Consider the following 14,974-nt stretch of genomic DNA (forward strand, 5'->3'; position numbering starts at 1 on the left):
GTAAATCAAGAATAGCAATTTCTAGACGTGCACTTGGTTGTTGTGTGGGTATACCTACAGCGTTGGTCGTTACGTTTCATGCGGAGAAATCGTCTTACGTTCGGGTCACGAAGCCTTCACTCGTGTCTGCGGCAGAAGTTGTTATCTCCGAATGCTGCTTTGACAATTTTTGTAATCGATGCTCGACATGCATCACGAACACGCTACGGCCATCCCACGGAAAAGTGACATTTTTTGTCGAAATTGAGTTTTTTTTTGTGCTAATCGATTGTAAAGACCCCTCTACATTTTATTGTGCTGTCGAAACTTTGTATTGCTTTTTGGTTTGAAATAATAATGGAGTAAAAATGATCACCAGAAAAAAATTTTTATTCGCACCCGAGAGCAAGTAAATGCCTGGCAGACAGAATGTGACTCACTTTTTTTACTGGGCAGGTAAACAAGTCGGCGAGTGGCTACTTGAATTTCAAATAAAAAAAAGGCATATTCAATGTTAAAAAGACCAATTACTCTAATAATTCATGTATTTTACCTAGTTAGACATATGTTTCAAATGATACGTAATCGCAACTGAGATAACGATTTTTAAATAACGTAATCTACAGGTGCACTGACGTTAAGAGACACGAGAACAAAAAATTACTGTTTTGAAGCCATAAACTCGTTAAATGTTCGTAAAATACGAAACTATTTTTTTAAGTGCAGTATCGTAATTTTTGTTTTTAATACGCACTGATTTTTACTGCTCCAAGTTGTAATTTAAACAATACACCATTTTGCAATTTTACTTCTATGTAACTTTAGTAGTTCTAGAACAGTAATTTTTATCGTTCATCATTATTTTTCTTATTTGCACGAATCAATCCTCAAACGTCGGTTTAAAGCACGAAAGAAAAGAATGTCGTAGATTTCCATACCCATAAGTATTGCAAAAAAAAAAATGATAAAAGATTCGGGTGGTTATTAATCAAAAGTAATTTAAAATATAATTTATAATACTCTTTCCGTTTAAAAAAAATAACAATTTTCTGGTAAGGATGAAAATGAGAACGCAAGTAGAAAAAAAGGTACACAGTTAAAAAATTCATGTTATTTACTAAATTACACAAAGTAAATGTGAAAATGACGTAAAATTGTGCATCATTTTACTTAAACAATATTTATCAATACACACAATTAGTGTATGCCAATATTCCGTATAAGGTTAAAATACACAAGATTTGTGCACGTTTAACATGACATTTGTTTGAAATACTAACTAAAACAAGCCGCATGTACTCTGAGAGAAAAATATAATAAAAACTATCTCGAAAACTATTGTGCTGGAATGGTAATCTGGTGCCATTCCGGCGTCTAGGGACTTTTTACTTTGGCCAACCCAATTTTTACCCATTGTGGACAGTAATTTCTATTGTACAAACAGTAAAAATCACTATACTTACAAAAAAAGCTACTGTTCTAAACACTAAAAATTATTGTTCCAATAGTAAAAAGTCTCTAGACGACCGAACAGTACCAGCAGGTTACCATTCCAGCCCAGTAATTTTTATTATATTTTCCTCTCAGTGTAACCTGTTCAATGTAACACATAATTCTGCTGCTTGAAATTGAACATCAGATTTAGAACAGTGTAGGAAGCGTTTGTTACGCAAGAAAAACCTCGCACCCAAGCCCATGCATGGAAGAGAGAGAGAGAGAGAGAGAGAGAAAAAACAGTAACTCACTAATTGTCTTGTTGATCCAGTCGGCCAGGTCCTCCTGGAGCGGTATGAGCTGCCGGCTCTGGGCCGAGTGCAGCCGCTCGTGGTAGTCCGCGTAGTCGTCGTCCTCGAGCGAGGACCTGGGCACGTCGGCCCTCTGGAAAACGGACACCGAGGACGGGCCCCAGCTGCTGCGGAAGCGCGTGGTCTTGCTCGGCGGGAAGCGGTTCGCGTACGACATGCTGCCCCACTGCTCCGCTTACCTCCTATACTGTATACGACGTCTTGTGAGCCTGCAGGGCGTCACCTGGAAAAAAAAAACATAGGAGACGCTCGATTAGAGATCTCACGTATGGACGCACAGCCGTATATACATTATCAGTTATGATATATTATGCGCTCGCTATTTCCGTGCAAGGAGTGCGCTCGCGGGAGAAAGCAAGGCTGGCCGTCGCATGTTAATGCCCAGCTGTACGCGTCCAAGGAAGTGTAAGAGAGAAGTGGCACTCTCGGGCAACGTGTTTTGTTGACGATTGACGCCGCCGCTTATTTCTCGGGAGTGTTGAAGGTTTTCAGATTTTACGTGTACGTCCTCTGCGCGACGGGTTTCTTTTTTTTTTTTTTTTTTTTTTTTTTTTCAGCGCCAAACGGTGGATAAGACGCGAAAGGGTGAAAGCCGTGCAAAGTCCCGTTTTTCCGATTCCTCCGGTTTCGGTGTCCTTTTTTTGCTTTTGCGCGATGTTTCTTGGATTTCTTTGGCGAGTTCGAAAAATAATACTGACGAGTGAGGTACAGCATTGCGAATGGAGGATTGAAAAATTCTTCGTGAAAGTATGGTACTCTTGACCAATGCGTTAAAGTACGAATTCGTTCGAGATACTCGATCGAATCGCATATGCATAATACGTACATTAGCTTAGTGGGTTAAATATTGGATTATACTTTTTGTACACCTGCTGACCGTTCGACATGCCAATTAGACGCAACTTTCACACCTCCTCGAGTTGATCGTGCTTTCGTGTTGGAATTGATGGGTGTCTATTCGACAAAATGTTGGATGGGTGAAAATTGCGCTTTCAATCTCGGCTATTAAATTGATGACTGAAATTTCGAAACTTAGTGTCCCACAGATTGGACAACTTCGAAGCACTTAATTGAAATTATACACCATGTGTCTATGCTTTTATTCTCGTTTTCGTCGATCATTGGTGTACAAAGTGGAGTAGATACTTTTATAAAAGACAGTTGATCGATGTAGCGTGTTTTTCAAACCTCAATTACTTTTTTTTTCAAACAAGGGGTTTTTAACTTAATTTTGACAATCGTAATTAATATTTATTCAGACACCGGCGTTTTTGGTTAAAATACCTCGCTGTGAGAACAATTTATCTGAGATATTAAAAAGTTTGTATAATTTTGTATCCTAAAACCAAATGAGTAAAAAAAATTGAGTAGTCTGAGTTAACTGTAAGAAACTAAATAAATATGACAAGAAGTAGCAACATTATATACTTTTAGTTGCAAGTAGGAACGTTGCAATGTAAATGTACTTTTGTATCTTTATAGTGAAAGCATTGTCATATACGTAATATGCTATACAAACATTGAAATTGAAATACATTTTCCCGACAAAAATGTTTGTCTATGTGCGTGTGTGTGGAACATGCATTATGTTTTCTTTTACAATTCTCATTACCTCTGGAAAAAAAATTCAAGTTTTGCCGTCTTGTCTTTGTTTTTTAATCAATTTTATGAACAATTTTTAGAAATTTACTTCGAAAAAGTTGACTTTGTACCTTTTTATCTCCATTCCAGAATATTTTAGGTTCAAAAATGTGAAACACAAAGAAACTCCCTATGAAGAAACGTATTAGGATATAAATAAAACAACTCTCGTGTGAGCTTGTATTTATGTTTGTAGAAACTTGGTAATATCTAAGCATTTCGTGGACCAATTTTACCGAGCAAAGAGAAATAATAATAAAGTTTGGGTATTACAAAGTATTTTTAATTGAGTACTGACAAAATAGACGTAACATCAGAAAAAAAGTGAAAAAAAGTTTAAGAGAAAGTTATCAATAAACGTCACCTACCCAGTAAAGAAAAAAAGCTACGCTTAACAAATTCTCCACTCAGTCGAGCGGAAAATTAAAAAAAAAAAAAAAAAAAAAAAAAAACAACAGCAACACATGTCTTATCTATTCATGTACAAGCGAGTGGGCGGATTAGTCTTTTGTTGTGCTCCAGGAAGACAAGGGAATAACAGAGACATCATCCGATCGACAGTGAATCGTCGAAAATCAAAGGCGGCCATGACAATACAAACCCGCTATGCACGCCGTGATCTTCTTACGACTTGGATTTCGTGTTGACGCTCGTAGGCGTATAACACGTATTGGGGAATAGCGGCAACTTTCGAGTTCTCTGTTTACTGATGCGCATGATTTGTGGCCACTGTTTTTCCAACCAGTCGTTTGATTTTATTTCATGCACAAGACGACAGACGAGATATTTGTTTTGTGCCATCGAATGAGTTTAAGCTACTTTTTTCAAGTATCTCACAGGCTTTTGGTAACTAATATTTTGTATTGGTGGATACAACATCCTGCACTTGGATGTGGAAAACACCCGATTTTCATCGAGGACTAGACAAACCGGGGCGAGCTTTGTCAATAACGAATGTCGTAAGAGTAACTTGCTTCATCGAGCGAAATAAATTTTCTATTTATTCTTCGTTTGTGCTGGTAGCTTCAGAACCTTTCAAAACAATTAAAAGTGAAGTAAAAATTATCATTAGTACAGATATTAAGATACCTTAAAATTTTATTGCACACAATGACACAATAAAATAAAATTAACGAATACTCTAGTAAAAAACTATTATTATTGAATGCTGTTTATTTTATTAGTTTCTAAGGATTCGTACATAATTTTTATTTTTATTCAATTCTACATAATGCATTGTGTTGCAAAGAATTCAACACTGTCATATCAAAAACTAACTAACATTACATCTAAAAGCCCGTGTAGATTTTTTTTTTTTTTTTTTTTTAAGATTGAATCCAATCTATTCAATACATCTATCCAATATATGTGTCGGTGTATCAAACATCTCGTTACAAAGCGTTGAAAGCAAATAATATGGCAATTTTTTGATTCCAAGTGTAATCGAAGAAAACAACTATTATTATGAGGTATGACTATAATTATTGAAGTTATGTAGGCACAAGTTAAATTCAGATGCAGGCATACAAAGTTTCGACAAACTTACATGGTACATGCCTGAAATTCGTCCTTAACCCAAGTATTCATATGATACCTAAAGCAGCAGTTTTTGCTCTGACAAAAAGCACCATATTATAAGAATAAATAATCGAACGAAAAGACCACAAAGTGAAAACCCAAGCTTCTAATCAATGTATCGCGAAGTGCTCGTGCAAAATCATAAGAAGCAGACCACTATTAAAACAAACGCCCATAATCGCTGAGGTCACGAGGAGAGAGAAAGACAAAGAAAGAGAGTCTATAGTACGCAAAGGAAAAGAAAAAAAAAAAAAAAAAAAAAAAAAAAAAAAAAAAAAAAAAAAGAAAAAGAAACAAGCAAAGTGGTAGTAGCGGCCCCGTGACCCCGTTCGCGTGCAAGTACCCATTATCCTTTTAATGCACTCCGGCATAACAGCGGAGTCAGAGAGTATACACGCAAAGCGTGGCGATGACTTGGTGGTGTCACCGTGTCTCTCTTTCTTGAAAGGAGCAAGGCGCAGCAGCAACGACCGAGGGAAAAGTGCGAGTGACACGGAAAAACCAACACCCCAACCTTCGCTCGCGCGCAAAACCATGCACGGGTCACTGCCAGAGGCTTGCCGTATATGATCGCAGGGAGCCATTGTGCGGGTGTCCCAGTGTGTCCACACGATCACGCGCCTGCAGCACGAGGAGGAGGGGTGGAGTTTCAATTAGCGGCTTGCATTGCGAAAATCTCGAGCGAGTATACACGCGCGCCTGCTGCTGACCTGGAAATTCGAGGAGAGATTATCGCGGTGATGGTGGTGGTAGTGGCGGCTCCTTTGCCGTCGTGTAGTTGTCGGCGCAAGGCACATACTCGGGGGGATAGAAGTCGATCGACCCTTCCCATGTACGCTTTCGTTGATACGTGTCAAGAGTTTAGATGGGCCGAGATGTATAGTGTTTACCGAGATGACGAGCGCTGCCTTATTGGCTGTTTTTATAGTTGTTTATATGATTTTGGTGCATAATTACTATTTCTGTACCATAGGGGGGAAGGGGGGTTATTGAAAAACAATACATAGTCCCTTTTTGCGGCGGAACTAACTTAGTATCGGTTGCATTTAGTTTAATTACACATCCAAGTTATGCCTGATAAAGTCGTTGGATTTTCCAGCTATGGTAATCCCCCTCTTTTTCATATAAAAACGGTGTTTTTCTGAAAACAAGACGCCCAAAAAATATTTATTCCTATGTTCAACATTAAATTCAAATTCAAATGAATCTTTAAACTATTTTGTGCGAGTATGGATATGTACGATTGTTTTGAATGTAAATGAAAATTTGCTTATTCAATTTAACCTATCAATAAATTTTAAATTAAAATAATTAATGGAATTATGCACATCCCTATTGATAAGACATGTAACCTAAAAGTTGGGACATAATATATGTCATTAACTAGAAGATGTAATACTTATTCGTATTCAGGTGTTCAATAATCTGGTAGATTCAATTTTGAGACTGTACTCCTATTTGTACGTGTTTATAAGACAGTGATGTACTCTAACTTTTGTTACATGGGAATGGAACTAAAAAATTACATTATTTTTTAATAATAATAAAGAAAAGGTATTAAAATTTCTAAATAAAGTTTTTTTTTTTTTTTTCAAAGTCACACAATTAGCTTAATTATTGACTGTCTCATAACAAGGACAGATTTTAAAGCTGTCTTAAAACTGGGACCACTACCTTAGGTTTTTCCTCATAAAAATGCCCGAAAAATCACGTCCGAATACTTTTTTTTCCCACGCCATGATTACAATACCGCTCAAAACGTAGCATGTAGGTATGTTACTTATTTTTGAAAGTTGAATAAAAAAGAAAAAAAAAGATTAAAATCGATCCTTCACTCCGACCGATCGATTGATTCCAGTTACCACTAATCGCGAGCTATTACGAATTTATAGCTACTTTCGTGCGAGCACTCATTTTCACATACGCCAGGCCCAAGTGAAATTGCCCAATAAAATTATCTCGGAAATCATCGTTGGGGGACTCGTAAATCGACCCCGTTAATTTAAAAACCAACAAATCACAGTTATTTTCACGTAAACCTGTCAAACGCCAAGTTATCATCAGCACTTTATGATCAATCTTTTGTTTGATTGAACATTCCTAGCTAATTAAAAAGCCTAGAGTTGAAAAAAAAAATAATAATAATAATAAAATAATGACAAAATCTAACCATAAAACAGTGATTAATTGTAAGGAGCAAGCACATTAAAATATAAACGAAAAAACAAAATACATTTTTCAACAAAAACGAGATGAGCGTGGCCATTTCTCTGTAATAATACAATGAGTCCTACAGGCGTTCGAAGGCTATTCCATTTAAAAGCGGTACACAAATAAACACACACCAGCACGCCTAATAAGAGCCCCAAAAAACACATCAAAAAACATCATGTTGCATTTGAATCCGGATTCGGACGCTATTACGCTATTATCACACGAGAGATATTTACCATAACTCACTGCAGCAGCAGCAGCAGCAGCATCCCATATCCGATAAACGAGCAACTCCCATAACACACACACACCGCCCCCTCGCGATGGGTAATTATATTATAATTCGCGTGCGAGCGAGAGTTACGCAAATCGCCCATCGAAATACCAGTGCGCGTGGCTTTGGCGGCTCCGATGGCAATTACACGCAGCTCACTCTTCTTCTTCTTCTTCGTGCATCCCTTTTGCTTTCCTTTTTCCTCTCGTCTCTCACCGATGCTTCTTTTTTTATTATCCCTCTCGCACGAGCGTGTGATTTACCGCCAATGTGCGAACTCTGTTGCGTTAGGCTGGATGGCGCTCCTCCCATGGGATGGATAGAACGGAGCGAAAAATAAATACATCACCCCGGTAATTTGTCCCGATTTACCCCCTCGAAGACGACACCAACGCACGTACATAGTTCATCCGGCCGAAAACAGATTACGTTGGTTCTTGCTGTGACTTTCTCGGGTGCAGGGATAAGTGTACCGATCTGGAGGCAAGTGCCTTAACTCTAACTAATGCCACACTATCGCTCGCAGGCCCAGTGATTTTGTACACCTCCCATTTGAAAAATTTGTGGCTTTCATCTGGAAAATTGTCGTCGTTGTTGTTGTTGTTGATATCACACGATGAGCGTGTAATTACGCACGTATTTCCGTTTAACCCAGTTCGGGAGGAATCCGTTAACGAGTCAGTGGCGCTGCGAGTCCTGTTATCCCCGGAATGGAATTCCGGCCGGTTTTTTCGACGGTTGGAATCGCAATACGCGAAATGTTCCTCTAATGAGCGCTAAGTTGCCGATGAGAGCCGAGTAAAACTTTACCGTACCGTTGATTTCAATTTGCTCTCTTACCGCGCGTTATTTGGTCGGAGGGGCTTTCCGCGGTTTTATGCGCGAAAAGCCACATTCTCGGGATGCTAAGTGTAAAGTTCGACGCCACTCCCTTATGACCGATAGCTGGAGAAGCGGGTTTTTATAATATTTTTTATCGGAAAATCGTTGCTGTACAGTGCACGTCGTGTTGAAAGATGTTTACTGGAGTAATGGAGCTAGGTACATAGGTGTGTAGTAAGACCTCGTGGAAACGTATCATGTTTTTTAAAAATCTGAAACGCCCGACGTAAGTAATTCTAGAACTAGATTATGAAAGGTCAAACGTAACGTAACCATTTATACGTCGTAGTAAAGTACTTCGGCACTGAGGGCATCTCGAACTTGTCGTAGAATCGACTTGGAAGATGGTCAGTGGAAGGTAATGTTCTGGAATATTGACATTTTTACATTACCACTGATTTTCAAGTGATTCACACGAAACTTGTATAGTCTTTATTTTATTACAAATACGCTTCTATTTAATGAATAAAAAATTGTTTTTTCGGTCAAATAATATACTTACGATTGTATACATTGATAATTGTATTACATGACAAAATGAATAAATGAATTCGAATTGCTCTTTTACTTTTCAAATTAATCAGGTGAATCACTTTAAAATTATTTTATAACCTTAATCAAGTATGGTTTCCTATTTAATTGTTTTTTAAGGGGACAAACTAATTAAATGGTGTCATTCCAGATTATTTTTGATTTTTAAACTTAATTTATTTTGATTATAGCTGCAATTGAATGCAACTCAGTTTTAAAACAAGTCACGCAATCTATCTTGACATATCATTCATTGAATAAACGACTTTGTGTCTATGGCAATAAATCGTTTACGAAAGAATCACCATGATAATTTTCATCAATAAATGTATCATTACATGTTAATTGAGAATTAAAAATTGTATTTCATAAGGAATGACTTAAAAACTATGACATTTATAACTATCAAAAAAATAAACAGTAAGCGTCAAAAAATTTCTAACTTTTTATGTAACTTCTCAAACGTTAAATCAATCGTGAGTTACAAAAAAATGTGAGAAAAAACACCAGAGGTCAAATTTTTTGTTTGTTTAAGTAATAAAAAAGTATACGTAATAGCCATTTATTTGTAATATTCTATTACTAAACAAAATTTCTACTTAATTTTTTAAATTCGATAGGTAATCTGTATCTTATCAGGTGGTTTGAAAAAGCAATGGTGCATCATGAAATGTGAAAACATAGGCAGAATGAAAGAAAAGGTTCAAAGCAATAACTTGAATATTGAAAGCGTAGAATGGCTTTAGCTATACATGTGATTCGCAAGAAGGAAACTATCAAAATCACTGAATGGAGGTCTAGTGAACATATGAAAACTATCAAAAGTAAATCTAAATCCGAGTCCAATGACAAAAAACGGAATAAATACTGATAAGACAAAGGAAGAAAAATGTTAATCCACATAACTGTTTGTCATTCATTAATGTACACACACTAAAATATGTTTGTTTATTATAACGTACGTAGCATCAGTATGTACGTAAAATTAGCAACTCAATAGAGGATAATGTAAAGATATTCGTTCGAGAAATGGTGAAATTCTTATTATTTACCTACTTTTGTAAATCTATTACACCATTACAAAACAATACGCTCCCTTCCATTAAAATAACGCATCAAAAGTGTAAATAACCAAAACATTGTAAGTACAAATTGTTGAATACGAAAATTCAGAGAAATAAGCTTGAAATATAGATTTTTAGAACGCATTTTCTACAGTTAAACTCCATTGCTCGCACTTAATGTTATATATATATATATATATATGACTCCAAAGTAAAGTCACGTCAGTCTTCGAGTCGAGCTTTTAATTCGTCGCGAGACACGCATCCTCGTCGCTGCCAAGTGTCATGCACCTTGAGCCCCAGACTCGTGTATCATTATACATATATATATATATACGTATTCCAAGATTTTCAAGCGAAGCCACACGCGCGCGCGATCAACGCCACCATCGTCGTAGACACACGTACAACATCCGAAGACAGCTCGGGAAGAGAAAAACAAGACCACAAAGTAAGTACAAGAAGAGGAGGGGGAGGACGCTGCTAGGGCGCTCATTACAAAAGCCTACGGCGACGACTGATATATCGACCACACCACGATGCACTATACCATATAGTACTTACCATGTGACACGCGTCAGTGATCGTGCACTGCTGGACGACGCCTTAAACCGCGCGATGGGCGTCTAGTCGAGCCTATAGGAGGAGGACACCCCGTTATACTTAGGCGGCTCACCGTCACACGGCAATGGATTTATTCGATGCTGTTAGTTGCAGTGCAGTCTGCTCGCGCGGGTCTTCGGACGATCGAGCGGGGCACGTGTACCCAACAGGTTGTACGCGTGTTTTTCTCCTCTCCGGCAAAGTTCCGCGGTGATGACGCGTGGGTGCTGTGTAGAGCGGCCGGAGTTTTCGAGAGCCCTAATGAAAATTTACTGGCTTTTCCATTAGCTTCGTCCTCTTTCTTTCTTTTTTCCCTTCATTTTTTTTTTTTTTTTTTTTTATTTAGTTTTTTTTTTTTTCCATTGAAGATATTTTTCGACTGATAGTTTAAGGGGGAGTATATAAATAGGATTTAAAATGATGATTTTATATAAAAACTACGTAGAGATCATAATCAATTCAATCAATATACCATATGGGTACACTATTGACAATCGTGCTCATAAAAATAAATATTTTTCATTGAGCCACCCAAATTCAAATACATACAAGTAAGAGCTTGGGGCTCACGTTTCAATTGGTTATGAAACTGGATCCGTTGTTTATTGTAATTAAAAGTGATTTCGTATTTGTCGAGGTATTTGTGACTTTAATTTTTTTTTTTTCGTTAATATGGTGATCGAATATTTTATTCTAAGAAGAAGCATTCCACTTTAAAAAATAAAATGATTGCTTCGCAATTATCTCATGTTCTACCTAATGAAGAATACAAAAAATATTTTAAGGTTTCAATTCATATAGTGACTATCGAAGTAAAAAGTAGGTGGTACAGAGAAAAAATCATGGTTTAAAAAGTTTATTACATTTACATTTATTTTTACACATTTTAGTACGTTATTAGCATTTTTGTAATGTTATATTGGTTGATCAATATTTTGAGCATTTAAATACCAATTTATCTCCGTTTCTTATGAAGAAATACCTCGTATGACCTCATACACACAACATTTTCTAACTTGGTTTCTACATATAAAAATACTTAATCAAACAAACGAAAGTCAAGATGAAAACCTCGCAATTTCAAACTGGACTTGTGTATTTTTATGCGGCTTCAAAATTTTATAAAAAAACAGTTTAAAAACAGACGAGACCAAAAAACCGCTTCCAAAATTTTTATTGTGATGTTGACTTTCAACATAATAAAAATGTTTTTAAAAACGAATGAAACAATCCTGTGTGCAATTTTTAAGTCTTTATTTATTCGTAATATACCACACTTTGGCCGATAGAAACAATTATGTTGTAGAGATTTAGAGCTTATAATTTTTTCATGTTGTACAGAGATAATTGTACCTCTTTTTTGAAAGATTGACTGACCTCATATCTTTTTAGTATGCCAAAAATTGTGTTGAGAAAAGGAATAACACAAAATATGTAACATTAATATTTGTAATATATAATATTAATTTGTAATAAATAATAATATTGGTAACAACACAAAAGACTGTATCCAATATTTAATGTAACGATGTATAATAATTTTATTTAAAGTATAACTGTATTTGATGGTAAATAAAAACCAAGCTATATAAAATTGGTGCTTACATTAAGTTATTTTGTAATGACTTTGAAACATGATACTTTGTTTGTTTTATTGTAAGAAGATTTTTAAAATAATCACTTCATATAAATCTATATATTATTAAAGACATTTATATTTTAGCGTTTACGTTAACAGTTACTTTTTGAAATACACTTACATGGATTGTATAGGTAAGATATAACAAGTACATCTATAAGAACGGTACAATGAGTGAAATAATATAAGAAAAATTTTGTTTTTGTTGAATGTAGAGTACAGTGTGTTAAATAAAATATTATACAAGTAATTGTAAAAGCAGTCGTAATAATTTGGATCACGCGAGGCCCATGCATGTATCTATTATAACTGTAGTTAAACTTCAAAATTTACACAGCATGCACGTGATATTTTAAAATTTTTGAAACAAGCGAAACGTGGAGGAGAAAGAGGAAAAAAGGGGGAGCCCTTTCAAAGACTTCCGGCGCGCATAAACGTTACCCGAGGCATGACGACTCGGGCGTCGTCGTCTTTGGAGAGATGCTGACGCGCCCGCAGCAGCGAATCGAATAACGCGAGAGTGCCTCTTCCACTGCTCGCGCACTTGAACTCGCTAGTGGACCCTAAATAAAAATGTGGGGGAGATCCGGGCACGGCTGGCGCTCTAACGTTATTGGATAACTTTGACAACTAGGCAAGAGACGAACGTCACATAACATGTAACATCATCCTTCGGATTGAGCTCCAGACGAAAGTTGGAGAAAAGTGTTGTGAGCATACAGGCAATTTTTTAATACTCTGTAATACTTTAAAGTACATTTAAAAGAGATAAACAAATACCGCATTGCAGATGCCTACTGTAGGATAAAAGTAGCAAAAGTGATGTGAAAAAATCATAAATTAATAATTACGGCTCATTGTTATACTACAGTAACTTGTTCGGTGTCTATCATTCGTCCTTATCATCTGACTCTTGAGTTGAAAAAACATTTTTTTTTTTAATTTACAGCTATATTTTAATAAACAACTTTATTTGGCTCTACATTTTTGTGTTAATCTATGTATAGTCTACATCAACATCGGCATGGTGAAAAACCGCTTTCAGATGTATTGTCAACCAATTACATACATACAGATAGAAATATATTACTTTACACGCAATGTCTTCCAAATTATTAGAGACGATCTAATTCTTTAGCATCAAAAACGTTAACTTGAAACTACTGTACTATCACGGCCAACGAAAAAAAATATCAAAATTAAAACTAATTAGTTATTACGTTTGTCAACACGAAACATCAATAATTAGTCATATTAGCTACTATATCACTGTTGAAAATTGCTCTATAAAACCAAACGTCTAATCTGACTATAGTAAAACAGTTAAATGAATTAAGAACTGTTATCGATGAAATTGTACTTCTACAGACATGTTTTAAACTTGATAAGTTTTTGAGAACTGTCACCCTATATTTACCTAATTTTTTCGTATGAAAAAAAAAAAAAAAAAATTAAAATAAAATCAATCCCAATGCTTTTTCCAAAAAAAGTGAAGCTGCAATACTCACTTAAAAACGTATCGATTGCTTGAATCTACGTACAGATACCAAACTGACTCGCTCTCTTCTACGGATTTCACTGCCGCGGATTAAGCGTCTGGCAGGGGCTGCTCCAGGTTCCTTCGAGAAATATTCAGACCGAGAACGTCGGCGCGCGTCTTTTCTCCTTGTGGATGTTCATTGGAATGAGCAGGAAACGTGGGACCAACTATCGGTTTCGCTGATCTTTTTTCACGCCCCAACAATTCCGGTCAATCGGTTTGCGTGATTGTCTTTCGTAATATTGTACGCTTGTTTTTTAGGCGGCGAGGTATCATTGCAATTGATCGCGTATGACTGATTGTGACAATCACGTAGAAAGTTATACAGGGTGTACAAAAAATATCGTAACACTTGAATGATTTTACGAGATGGTATCGTTTGAAAAACGTTTTGGAGAAATGCTGTGGGACTTTCATGACAGCACTTTATACTGATCGTACCCTAAACTCGAAGGCTAGTGTTACAATCTGTGTGATGATCCACTTTTGGTGTTTTTCATATTGTCGTTATAAAAAGAATTTTTTTTTATTTTTAGAAACACACTTGGTAATCGCACCACTGAAACTCAATCATAAATTGTGATAAAATCTTTGACACCTTAGTTGTAGAATTCAGACTGTATCAACACATTTTATTTGATACCAAGATCACCTAAAACGGTTACTTTTATACCGTACCAAGTAGGTCACCATATTTTTAATTTCTCATCAAATATTTATTTTTAACAAATTTTTTCGGGTCTTTAAGCATTTAATTAATAATTTGATCAATCTTTTTAGAATATTTTAACAGTTTAATCACATCATAATTTAATGTAAATTATTAAGATGGTATCAAAACGTTAAACAACTAAAAAATTTATGCATGTGAAACAAGTTTGAAGAAAAGTAACTTAAATTTGTTTGAAATCATGAAATGACTATACTAGTTAAACATAAAAGACATTGGATGTCACTGAAAGTTTCACTCGAGGCTATTCAATAACAATCATTAGATAAGCGAGAGCAAGATTAAAAAAATATGCAATATAAAAAATTAAACATTAAGCATAAAATCGATTTTTGATTTTTTTCATGTTTACAAGGTTGCATTTATTAATCTGTTAAAACAAAAGAAAAAATAGCATGGTATAAGTATTTTGCTGAAAGAGCGGCGTTGGCTCAGTGGTAAGCGTGCTTGCTACTGATACAACGCTGTTCTAGGGGTCGTGGGTTCGATTCCCG

General features: G+C 35.9%; 1 protein-coding gene across 2 annotated transcripts in view; it reads right to left on the reverse strand.

Moving 5' to 3' along the window:
* LOC106643289 (growth arrest-specific protein 2) overlaps window positions 1-14,974 on the reverse strand; it is a 91,214-nt gene that overhangs the window by 48,322 nt on the left and 27,918 nt on the right. For both annotated transcript variants that reach the window (XM_014358375.2, XM_014358374.2), the window contains exon 2: window positions 1,725-2,007. In XM_014358375.2, coding sequence (XP_014213861.2) covers window positions 1,725-1,941 — 217 coding nt within the window. In that variant the 5' untranslated portion in view covers window positions 1,942-2,007. The remainder of the gene's footprint in view (window positions 1-1,724; window positions 2,008-14,974) is intronic.

This window comes from Copidosoma floridanum, unplaced genomic scaffold (assembly GCF_036245765.1).
Source record: "Copidosoma floridanum isolate Cflo_tuat_1 unplaced genomic scaffold, Cflo_Japanese_pri ptg000030l, whole genome shotgun sequence".
Classification (NCBI taxonomy): domain Eukaryota; kingdom Metazoa; phylum Arthropoda; class Insecta; order Hymenoptera; family Encyrtidae; genus Copidosoma; species Copidosoma floridanum.